This window comes from Vipera ursinii, assembly GCF_947247035.1.
Source record: "Vipera ursinii genome assembly, chromosome: 4".
NCBI classification, from domain to species: Eukaryota; Metazoa; Chordata; class Lepidosauria; order Squamata; family Viperidae; genus Vipera; species Vipera ursinii.
Genome location: NC_139514.1, coordinates 50,625,748 through 50,638,038, shown reverse-complemented (window position 1 = coordinate 50,638,038; position 12,291 = coordinate 50,625,748). Strand labels below are relative to the sequence as shown.

General features: G+C 37.6%; 1 protein-coding gene across 1 annotated transcript in view; it reads left to right on the top strand.

Moving 5' to 3' along the window:
- URB1 (URB1 ribosome biogenesis homolog) overlaps nt 1–12,291 on the top strand; it is a gene marked incomplete at its 3' end in the record, with an annotated part of 58,625 nt that overhangs the window by 23,928 nt on the left and 22,406 nt on the right. Inside the window, exons 16-21 of the mRNA XM_083362043.1 lie at nt 5,853–5,969; nt 7,352–7,490; nt 8,734–8,901; nt 9,270–9,454; nt 10,978–11,202; nt 11,583–11,759. Of these exons, the coding sequence (XP_083218169.1) occupies nt 5,853–5,969; nt 7,352–7,490; nt 8,734–8,901; nt 9,270–9,454; nt 10,978–11,202; nt 11,583–11,759 (1,011 nt within the window). The remainder of the gene's footprint in view (nt 1–5,852; nt 5,970–7,351; nt 7,491–8,733; nt 8,902–9,269; nt 9,455–10,977; nt 11,203–11,582; nt 11,760–12,291) is intronic.

The following is a 12,291-nucleotide window of genomic DNA, read 5'->3' as shown; positions in this document are numbered from 1 at the left end:
GTTACTGACTGGGTTCATATATCAGGCAACTCTATAGCTTATTTTAACTGTGGTTTGCTGAATGATCAGTAGCGGCTAGATGTACATCTTATACTAAATCTTATTTATCGTCACAGTAGCTAGGTTTGCATGTTACAAAAAACATATAAATTAGATGATAACTTAGTTTGATATGTGAAACCAGTTATTTATGCATCTAAAGAAGTAAAAAATTTTCAGAATAACTTCAACAAGGACGTCTTCAAGTTTCTTTATTCTTCATTCATCATATCCATTTAACACAAGATACTTGCTTTTATAAACTATACCTCTCTTTTTTTTATTGAAAAGTTTTAAAATACATTTTATCTTTAACAATCCCCCCCTCCCCCCTACCTATCCCTCCCTACCCCTCCCTCCCTTTCCCCCCTCCCCCCCCCCCCCGACTTCCCAGAGCTAAGTACAGGGTATAAAAACAAAGAACAATCATAAACATCCATATGCTACCAACAATAAATTCTTAAATCTATCACTCTCTAGCTCATATAAGGTAACTACAAACAATACTAATATTTCATATAGAAAAAAAAAGAAAATAGAATAGAAAGGAAGACTTATTCAAATGCTAAATAAAACTTTTTAGTCCCATATTTGTTCTGGATATATTCAATCCATTTTTTCCACTCCATAATATAGCGTTCTTGCGAATGATCTTTCAAATAAGCCGAGATCTTTGCCATTTCTGCCAGGTCAGAAACCTTTAACGTCCATTCTTCTATAGTCGGCAATTCCTCCTTCTTCCAATACTGACCTATTAAAAGTCTTGCTGCTGTAATTAAGTTCAACATCAACTTAGTGTCCACAACAGTAGCATCTGTAATTATACCCAACAAAAAGAATTGCGGACAAAACTTTATCTTTTGCTTGAAGATCTTCTGCATATTCCACCAAATTTTTATCCAAAAAGCCTTGACCTTTTTACAAGTCCACCATATGTGAAAATATGTTGCATCTTCACCACCACACCTCCAGCATTTTGGCTGATACTTCGGATACATACTTGCAAGCTTTTTAGGATCTAAATGCCATCTATAAAACATTTTATAAAAATTCTCTCTTAGGTTTTGAGCTTGTGTAAATTTTACGTTCCTCACCCAGATCTTTTCCCACATGTCCATTGTAATAACTTCTTGGATGTTCTGGGCTCATTTTATCATACAATCTTTAACAAGTTCTGTTTCTGAATCAATTTCTATCAATGCAAGATATATCCGTTTGATATGTGCTGGACCCTGATTTCTAATTTGCTTTATCAAATTTTCATCGGTCATTGCAAAACCAGTTTTCTGATCTTCTTTCCACCTGGCCCGTAACTGAGTATATTGAAACCAGGTTTGAACAATCTTCTCATCTCGCAAGAGGTTATACGATTTTAAACTCCATACACTTCTTTCCAAGCTTAAAATCTCCTTATACGTAGTCACATCATGTTTGAAACCAACATTTATGTTTTCTATTGCGTGTTTTGGAATTGCCCACAATGGTATCTTACAGTCTAACTTATGTCTATACTTCTTCCAGACTCGCAACAATGCCTGTCTTAAAATATGCACTTTAAACACATTATCTACCTTCTTATCATACAACAAATATGCATGCCAGCCAAATAACAAGTCATGGCCCTCAAGATTTAATAATCTCTCTTGTGTCAAATTGATCCAATCACTTATTCCTGCTAACGCAGCAGCTTCATAATATAATTTAAGATTGGGCATTTTAAGACCACCTCTTTCACGAGTATCCTGCATAATCTTAAGTTTAACTCGTGGCTTTTTCCCTGCCCAAACAAATTTATTGATACCCCGTTGCCATTCTTCCAAATTAGAATCTTTCTTAAGAACCGGTATCATTTGAAATAAGAATAAAAATTTAGGCAGGACATTCATTTTCACTGCTGCGATTCTTCCCAGCAAAGACAATTGCAATTTTTCCCAACTCTCCATTTCTTTTTGAATTTTTCCCCATAATTTTTCATAGTTATTTTTATATAACTTTGTATTAGAGGGTGACAAAAACACCCCCAAATATTTGACCCTTTTAGCAATCTCAAATCCAGTTAATCCTTCTAAAAGAGCCTTTTGCGATACTGTCATATTTTTGGCCAGAATTTTAGTTTTTTGTGCATTAACTTTAAATCCAGAAACCTTCCCATATTGCATTATTATCTCCATCAGGTCCACAACAGAGTTCTCCGGCTGGGTCACCGTAACAACCAGATCGTCTGCGAATGCTCTCAATCTATAATCCTGATCTCTAATTTGTATACCCTTAATTCTTTCCGAATTCCGTATTTTTACCAGTAATATCTCCAATGTTAACACAAATAGTAAAGGCGATAACGGACACCCTTGCCTTGTACCCTTCTCAATATTACATGCTTCAGTCAAACTATTGTTAATAAACTACAGGGAGTGCAGAATTATTAGGCAAATGAGTATTTTGACCACATCATCCTCTTTATGCATGTTGTCTTACTCCAAGCTGTATAGGCTCGAAAGCCTACTACCAATTAAGCATATTAGGTGATGTGCATCTCTGTAATGAGAAGGGGTGTGGTCTAATGACATCAACACCCTGTATCAGGTGTGCATAATTATTAGGCAACTTCCTTTCCTTTGGCAAAATGGGTCAAAAGAAGGACTTGACAGGCTCAGAAAAGTCAAAAATAGTGAGTTATCTTGCAGAGGGATGCAGCACTCTTAAAATTGCAAAGCTTCTGAAGCGTGATCATCGAACAATCAAGAGTTTCATTCAAAATAGTCAACAGGGTCGCAAGAAGCGTGTGGAGAAACCAAGGTGCAAAATAACTGCCCATGAACTGAGAAAAGTCAAGCGTGCAGCTGCCAAGATGCCACTTGCCACCAGTTTGGCCATATTTCAGAGCTGCAACATCACTGGAGTGCCCAAAAGCACAAGGTGTGCAATACTCAGAGACATGGCCAAGGTAAGAAAGGCTGAAAGACGACCACCACTGAACAAGACACACAAGCTGAAACGTCAAGACTGGGCCAAGAAATATCTCAAGACTGATTTTTCTAAGGTTTTATGGACTGATGAAATGAGAGTGAGTCTTGATGGGCCAGATGGATGGGCCCGTGGCTTGATTGGTAAAGGGCAGAGAGCTCCAGTCCGGCTCAGACGCCAGCAAGGTGGAGGTGGAGTACTGGTTTGGGCTGGTATCATCAAAGATGAGCTTGTGGGGCCTTTTCGGGTTGAGGATGGAGTCAAGCTCAACTCCCAGTCCTACTGCCAGTTTCTGGAAGACACCTTCTTCAAGCAGTGGTACAGGAAGAAGTCTGCATCCTTCAAGAAAAACATGATTTTCATGCAGGACAATGCTCCATCACACGCGTCCAAGTACTCCACAGCGTGGCTGGTAAGAAAGGGTATAAAAGAAGGAAATCTAATGACATGGCCTCCTTGTTCACCTGATCTGAACCCCATTGAGAACCTGTGGTCCATCATCAAATGTGAGATTTACAAGGAGGGAAAACAGTACACCTCTCTGAACAGTGTCTGGGAGGCTGTGGTTGCTGCTGCACGCAATGTTGATGGTGAACATATCAAAACACTGACAGAATCCATGGATGGCAGGCTTTTGAGTGTCCTTGCAAAGAAAGGTGGCTATATTGGTCACTGATTTGTTTTTGTTATGTTTTTGAATGTCAGGAATGTATATTTGTGAATGTTGAGATGTTATATTGGTTTCACTGGTAAAAATAAATAATTGAAATGGGTATATATTTGTTTTTTGTTAAGTTGCCTAATAATTATGCACAGTAATAGTCACCTGCACACACAGATATCCCCCTAAAATAGCTATAACTAAAAACAAACTAAAAACTACTTCCAAAAATATTCAGCTTTGATATTAATGAGTTTTTTGGGTTCATTGAGAACATGGTTGTTGTTCAATAATAAAATTAATCCTCAAAAATACAACTTGCCTAATAATTCTGCACTCCCTGTATACCTCTCTTGAGCACCTATCGGCACATGCAACCCTTACATTTACATTTTAGTGAGCATCCTCCATTTTGCAATAGGCTCTCCTATCAACTGTTCTATACATAATAGGGACAAGTTTATTTCTTAATGGGTTTCTTTCAGCAAATGAGTAAAAAAATAATAATGTGGGAAGCTTCCACCCTGCTGGCTCCACGGATGCCAACTTTTGTTTCCTGTACAATGCTGGCATGCCATCTTTCAGGAGCCATTGTTTGCATAGTCTGAAAATGGCAAACTATGAATGCCTTCTTTAGCTTGCCAAGAGTTGTTTCAATTGTATAGTGGCAGTGAGACTGATTAGCAAACCTGCATTTAACATTTGCACAGCTGTTGGATAAGAGCATGGAGTAATATACAGAATGTTCTGTAGGACTGAACTAAAACTGGAAGATGCATTTGTGGTGAACCTTTGCGAATTTGAGGTTTTCTTTTCAGCAGTCTCTGGATGTGGAGGGAAGATAGTAATTATTTTCCACTGTCTGCCATCTGATAGCTAGATGCTAAAGATAGGAGCTAAGTCCTTGTAAACATGAGATGACTCATTTTGTTATCTATTATAAATGAAGCAAGTAAACATTGCTTGCTTAACATTCAACAGCTGCTTTGCTATAAACAAATAACAGTCTGCATGTAGCACAACTCTTGACTATTGAACTGGGTTGAAGAAATGCTTGGGCAGAACCTGATCGCACATACAGTCCTCTAATAGAGATGCATGTGTGAAAGCTATATATGTTTAGACAGATTGTTGGCGACTAACATTGCTTTTGCCTCTGCTTTAGAGATTGCAGTTGCAGTTTGCATTAATTACTGGTACAAACATTGTAGAAACTGTTTAAAAAATTAATTTTCTGAAATGATATAGGTCAGGGCTTTTCAACGAGTGGTACAGGTACCACCTGTGGTACAGTGGCACCTAGCAGGTGGTACGCGACCATCCAAGAAAAGTAGCGAGGGAGGGGAATGAGCTGAACTGGGGGCAGCACCGCACAAGCCTGAGCCAGAGATGGCTGGAGCTGCAGGGCTGTCAGGGCTCAGTGGAAGCGCCAGCATCAGTGCCGCTTTCCAGCTGATCAGCGCTTCTTCGGGACTGTCAGCTTGAGCTTGGCGCTGATCCTGGCACTTCTGAGCCCTGAAGAAGCACCGATCAGCTAGAATGTTGCAGCATCCCCAGGGTCTTGTGATTTACATTCAGATGTTTGGCAACTGACTCATATTTATGATGGTCACAGTGTCCCAGGGTTATGTGAAGTGACCAAAACGTGCTGCAACCACCCAGCAGATGGGGGGGGGAATAAAAAGCAAACACCCCCACCCCACCCCTGCTGCCAGTCCTCAACGGAAATGCTCACAACAATGAAAACCTCAGACAGGAGGAAGAGCACCTCTGGGTGGGCAGGCAGGTGTCTTCCTTGGCTGTGGCTTGGGGGGCACTTTTTTCAGTGCCATTGTAACTTCGAACAGTCTTTTTTTTTTGTCATCAAGTTTTTGACACCTTGCTAGGCGACTGGTGGTACTCGGATGTTGCCATATCCTAAAAGTGGTACAATGGGTGAAAAGGTTGAAAAGCCCTGATATAGGTAATGTAAAATGGTGAAAGAAGAGAAGCAGAAGGCTTTGACACTTCTTTAATAGAATCTGTATTACAGTACAATAAACTTGTTTTTAGCAAAGCATAGCAGACTTTTATGGAAAAGGTCATGGTGAATGACTAATCTGCCATCAGCTTTTGTTAGCAGTCTGTAAAAAGTTGCTCTACAGAAATAGCAGTTAAAATGTATGTATAATACTTGTTTTCTTAATAGGTTTTGCATGACAGTGGAGTATTTGAGTACACTGGGAAGGAACTTGAATTGTGGCTCAGTCATTTGGATAATACAATTGAAGCCAAAAAGGAAATCGTGATTCAGTTTTTGGAAAGGGTAAACAATATGCTAATTAATCATTTTAACAATGCCAAGGATATTATTAGTAATAGCAAAACCTTTCAAAAATTTTGAATGAATTATAGGAACCTGACATTTTATAGTTGGGGAAAATAGTACAAAGAAAGTGAGATAAACAAAGGTTTTATTAGAGATTTACATATTAAGGGACAGAAGCGTGAGCTCTCTTTTGCTATCCATATGATGTTGCTTTATGTGGTAAAGTTAGCAAAAGGACATTGGAAAGAATGGCTTGTTATGTAAACCTTGCCTTCATTCTCCCAATGACATATTTGATATACGTATTACTTCCTCCCTCTTGTGAAAGCAGTCATTAAATTTGACATGCAGGAAAGACGTAATACAGCCCTGAATGATTACTTCTCAAACAGCTCACTGATTAAGAATAATAGTACTCTGACTTCTTTTCAGATCTTATAAATCTTTTGCCTTTTACTAAGGAATAATAAACTGCTAATTTTTTCTTCTAGTCCTAATTAATGATTAATGACAAAAGATGACTAAAAATAAATTGCCATCTTCCAAGATACCCCAAATATTCAAGAATAATATATGTAAGAGTGGGAAATTATAATAGCAGTAATAATATACTCTTAGTTTTTATTGCTGTAATATATTTAATTAAGACTTAGAATTATCAGAACATGAAATGAGTTTGCATATGTAGGGCTATTACAGCTTAGTTCACAAATCACACTTAACCCCACTTTGTTTTTACCATGGCTTATTAAATATATTCAATGTGATTTGATTTAAATTGGCTCAGTTCAGCAAAGTATAACCAAGCTACTTACTTATAGTTAGTATAATGTATGAACATATCTAATTATAGTTTAGTAACTGCAGTGAAAAAAGAATCAAAACCTCACGAAGTGATATATGGGCATTTAGACATTAAAGTACCACAATACAATTTGGTTTATCAGTGTTGCCTTTCTGGATTAAATTGTGTTCTGATAATAAAAATATATTGGGCTGTAGAATCTTTCAAAAGATTTTCAGGGAATTGTTTTGGTTGATATAAACTTCTGCCAAAAAAAATCTGCACTATGCATTGCAGAATCTACTTGAAGAATAAAGTTCATATATATATGGGTTTCTGAAAGCTGACTGCTTTCCTTGTATTTTCATTCAACTGAGTTACATGCATCAGTTGGTTTTACATCCAACACATAATGCTACTGTAATATCTTTAAAAAATGGGAGATTTTATTTTTTTTTGTTACAGAAAAAAACATCCTATTTGTCCTTTAGAGGATTAAAGAATTTATTCTCTATAATACTCTGACTTCAAATGCATTATTTTCTATTAATCCTGTGTTTAAGCACTTTTAATACATACTTGTTCCCTTTTCTAGGTCTTGCTCAAAGTGGTAACCAACCCTTATCCATATACGGATAAAGCGGCTGACTTTGTTCAAGAAGCAAGCATTCTTCAGATCAACTTATTTAAACAAGATGTTGATAATATCAGCGTACCTATTTCTCATATTGATGGTATACCTGATTTTTTCAAAGTCATTCTATTAATCTAGCACTAATATTCTTGCAAATTTACAAAAAAGCAAGATTTTAAAAAGAGACCACCAATTATATAGTCTTGCATAAAATTAAAGCCATTAACTAATACACTGCATATGTCAGACATGTCAAACACAAGGCCCAGGGGCCAGATCCGGCCCACGAAGTGATTTCATATGGCCCGTGAAGCAATCCTGGAAACAGTGAGGGAACAGCCCCCACTGCCTTGGCCCTGGCCCAGAGACCCTCCTTCTGCCAGAGACCCTCAGATCTGTCCCACTCCTGCCCAGGCCCCCATAGGCACCCTTGATGCGAACGATGTAGAGCTGGCCACACCCACCCAGTAGACCCTATGCACTCTAGCCATGCCCACCCAGTAGGCCACACCCACCCTGGCCATACCCACCCGGTCCCCTGAGGGCAACCGCAATACTGATGCGGCCCTCAATTAAATTGAGTTTGACACCCCTGGCATATGTATTAGGAACTAAAGATTGTTTTAGTTTCATTTTCATGCTTCTGAGCAATTACTGATCCAGATTTGTAGGATTTTCTGGATTAAAAAAGGATATTTGTGCATTAGCTAGCCTTTGGCAACATAGATCCCAGGCATTTATTTTTACAAGGCTTCTTCCAAACTTTGGTAAGCAACCATAATCAGGTTTCCACATGACACTTAATGAAGAATCATAAAATGCTCTTTTTCCTGTTGCATTGTTTTTGCACCAATGGGAGCTAACATGCACTGGATTTGGCCAAAGCAAAGTAGGATAAATTAGAATACATTTTCATTTAAATTAGTGGATCAGATGGATCTCAATAAACTTGATTTCAAATGTGAGTTTCCCTGAAGTTTCAGTCAATACCAACTGCTTTGTTTTACAATAGAAATTTTAAAATATATATTCTTAATTTTCTTCATAAATAATAAAATAAATATTGTATGCTACTATAAAATATGTAATTGTTAAATAAAATTTGAAATGTTAATTGTTAGTCACTGCTTGCCATATTCAATTAAAATATAAACATTTATAATTTAAATTTTAAAAATGGTAAGATAACTATGTAGATTCCATATTCCTATAGAATATTCTAATACATGTTACTTTTTTCTATAAAATTAATGATTGGAATCTCATTCCTTAGATGGTTTCCTCCTTTGCTGCTCACCTCGTACAAATATATTTTTATGTAAATATTTTCCTTACTAAACTAGATGTTCTGGATATGATGGATGTCCTTGTGGAAGACGGTGGAAGTTTAAATGAAGAAATTGGATGTACTTTAAGTGAAGACATGGTTGTAAACACGTTTCCGTTCAGTGCAATCGTCCCAGCTTCTTTAGAAGCAAGAAATAAGTTACTTGTTGATGAAAATGCAAGAGGTATTTTTGCTTCTTTCTGTAATTTCTATCCTGCTTTTCCCACAAAAATAGTGGTAATCAGCTTTCTCATGAAATGCAGTTTTAACATATTAAAAATTCTTGTAAAAGCACACTTAATCGGGAAACTTGTATAAGTAGCAAAAAAAACCCTTAATGTTCAATTTGCACAATCAAAATCAAGAAGGGGTTTGATTTTTATTGTGAAAACTAAACATTATGCTTTTTTCTACAGATAATCGTGCAATTTTTAACCTTCCTGATAGAGGTTTGCTGAAGGTGCTTTCTGAATGAGGCTTTGAAGACTTCAATTCCAGAAACCACAAGAGTTTAATCTTAGTTTTGTTACAGTTGTTGTTTTGTCTTTATAGAAGAAAGCATTGTGGAATATCTCATTGCTGTGTTTACTGACCTCCTGCATTCTCAACGAGATCCTTTAGCCCTTTGCCTGACGTTTCAACACTATGATAAAGAACTCCAGTCTGTCAGTGTTCAGCTTTGTCAGTTCATCTATTACTATAATCTTTGGATACCACAACAAGCTAAGGAAGCTTTGGTAAGCAAGCCAAAATGTATACTAAACAGCGTAATTTAGTGTTAGTTAAGATTATAACACATAGAGGAATTATACATAGGAAAGCATGCTCTTCATTCATTTAGTTATACAATTTGAAATCCAGGCATTTGTTAGCTTGCTCTTTTTTGATGCATTTTTTTTAATCACCAAGCAATGGCACAGTGGAACTGCATGATGAAAAGTGGATGGATGTCCGATATATTTTTTTCAAAATTATTATTATAGCTGAGCTCATTTAACTCTGGTAGCAGGAAAAACAGGCTAAATCAGCCCTGTTTTTTTCAGTAAACAATTCTTCCTATCCATGGAATTGCTTTTAGATTATTTTGATTTGTTTTTCATACCTGATTTTCCTAGCAAAATAATACTCAAACTTGTGTAGTATGAAACAAAAATGTGAGGTACTTGGTGCTCTCTGAGCATGGTTGTTTTCTTTCAGATGTTTCATTACCAAACTAGGTAACATCATCAATGCACATCATTAAAATAAGAGAGCACCAAGCACCCCACATTTCAATCCAGAGCTACAATATTCTCCTGTATTGGTACAACAAACTGTGTTTTGTTACAGATGTTGATGTAAGAGCACATAATTCCTTTAAAAGCTAATTGGAAAACAAATATTTCTGAAAAGTTAATCCAAAACAGAGTCTGGCACATAACCTTGACCTTAATTTCAGGGCGATTTAGAGGGAGTGGTAAAAGATGAGGCAATTTATCACCTCCATTCCTCTGGTGTATGGTTTGTGATACTGCATGTGTGTACACAAGTTTTAAAGAACCAGTTTGGTATAGTGGTGAAGGCATCAGGCTAGAATTCTAGTCCTGCCCAGGTTGGTGACCTTGAGCCAGTCAGATTCTCTCAACCCTAGAAATGAGGCAATGGCAAACCAGTTCTAAAAAAACTTTGCCAAGAAAACTGCATGGACTTCTTCTGGCAGTCTCCAAAAATTGGACATGACTGAAGGGGGCAGGGGGGGGGAACCCCAGACAGGTGAGTTTGTATTTCAATGGCGCTTTTGTCATTTGATAAAAGCCTTCCATTTTGTGTGGATTTCTTTGCCTAATTTCAAAAGCCTCCTGCAGGCAGTTTAGCTCTTCCAAGCTTCTTCTGTTTAGGCCAGGGGTCAGCAACCTGAAACAGTGAAAGAGCCACTCGGAACTGGTTCCCTCACAAAAGGAAAAACTGGGAGCCGCAAAAAAATGTGTGCAGATGCGTGTACCTGCGCGCATGCGCAGAACAGGGTTTGACTGAAGAGTGGAGCCAAGGCGAGATATGCACCTACCCTGCATATTTGAACTGATTGGTTGAACCTTTTTAGTCCCACTTTTTTGGGGGGGGGACTGCACATGGCAGAGGACTGGGAGCCGCAGGAGACGGCTGAAAGAGCCGCATGTGGCTCCGGAGCCGTGGGTTGCAGACCTGTGGTTTAGGCGAAAGGTGTTGGAGTGCACACTGTTTCCTTTACATATATGTAATTGTGTCTTCTGTTCTTTCTCAGTTCCAGCAAGACAGGAACAAGAGTGTGGATGAGGTGTGGTCATCAGATTCCTCCTTTTTCACCTTGTTCAAGAATAGCTATCAGAAGGGTGGTGCTGCTTTACTGGAAGAGGATATTCAAACAAAGCTAAATGAAGCTATTTCCCAACTCCAGCCTCAGCAGTTCTCATTGGCTTTAAAACACGTTCTTCTGTACCTAAAAACTAGCGTGGAGAACTTCGGCAGTGTGAGCTATTATTTTTTTCCTGTTTCTTTGAATGCAACTTTAATAGTTATTTACAGTCCCTTTCATTAAAGACCATCTCAACTTTAGATGGCAGCAACCATGCATTTTCTGAAACAGGTGTACTGTATGTAGCTAAAAAATACATATAATCTCTTGATTCAGGCTTCCAAGATGCATACTTATAGTAGTGTCCACTTCTAAGCATTGATTACAGTGTTGTATAGAGGTATAAAGTACGTTGCATGGATTTGCAAAACAAATAAATGAAACCTATATATGATAATATGTCCCTTCGATAAAATATACAATCGGGGTGTTTTGTTCTCAATCTCCCCCCCTTTTTTTTCTTCACTTAAAAATGTCTATCATTTTTCCAACAGTTGGGCAAAAATTGTGGCCTTTCCCTTGTTACTCTCTACATGGATTTGTTGAAGAGCTTGTTGTGCAAAGGCGATGACACAGAGTTGCGTGGTCAGCCTGAACAGAAAAATACCCAGATTGAACCTGAACTTTTTATGGAAGCAGAAATTTTGATTCAAGACTCTGAGAATGAAAAGGTGCTAATTTTTCTGTGTGGACACTGTGCATTTACATGGACAAAATCCATGAGAGGTTTTTGGGTTGTTGTTTTTTTTCTTTTCTTAAAATGAGTCATGAGTGCGGTAACTATATCCTGAGTACAGTGAGGGGAAAAAAATCTGCCATATAAGATCTAAGTTGATTATAATGAATTCCAGTAAGAATGAAACTGTTTATATACACTGCTTATTGTTGGTCAATATATGGTGAGATACCAGAAGTAGTTTTTTATAATCATAGAATGATAGGGGACATATAAGCCATTGTGTCAACCCCCATCTCAGTTCAGAAATCCAGATTAAAGTATCCTTGACAACTGTTTAGTTTCCATTTCAACATATCCAGCGAAGAGCACCTCCCTTGGAAATGGGTTTTGTTGTAAAACATTTACTGTTTAAAAGTACCGGTAGTTCTTCTTTTGTGGAACTATTTTTCCTCCATTTTTCATTCAAAATCTTTCGAGAAATATTCTTTCTCAGTTTGATCTATATTACTCAGGTTGAATGTACT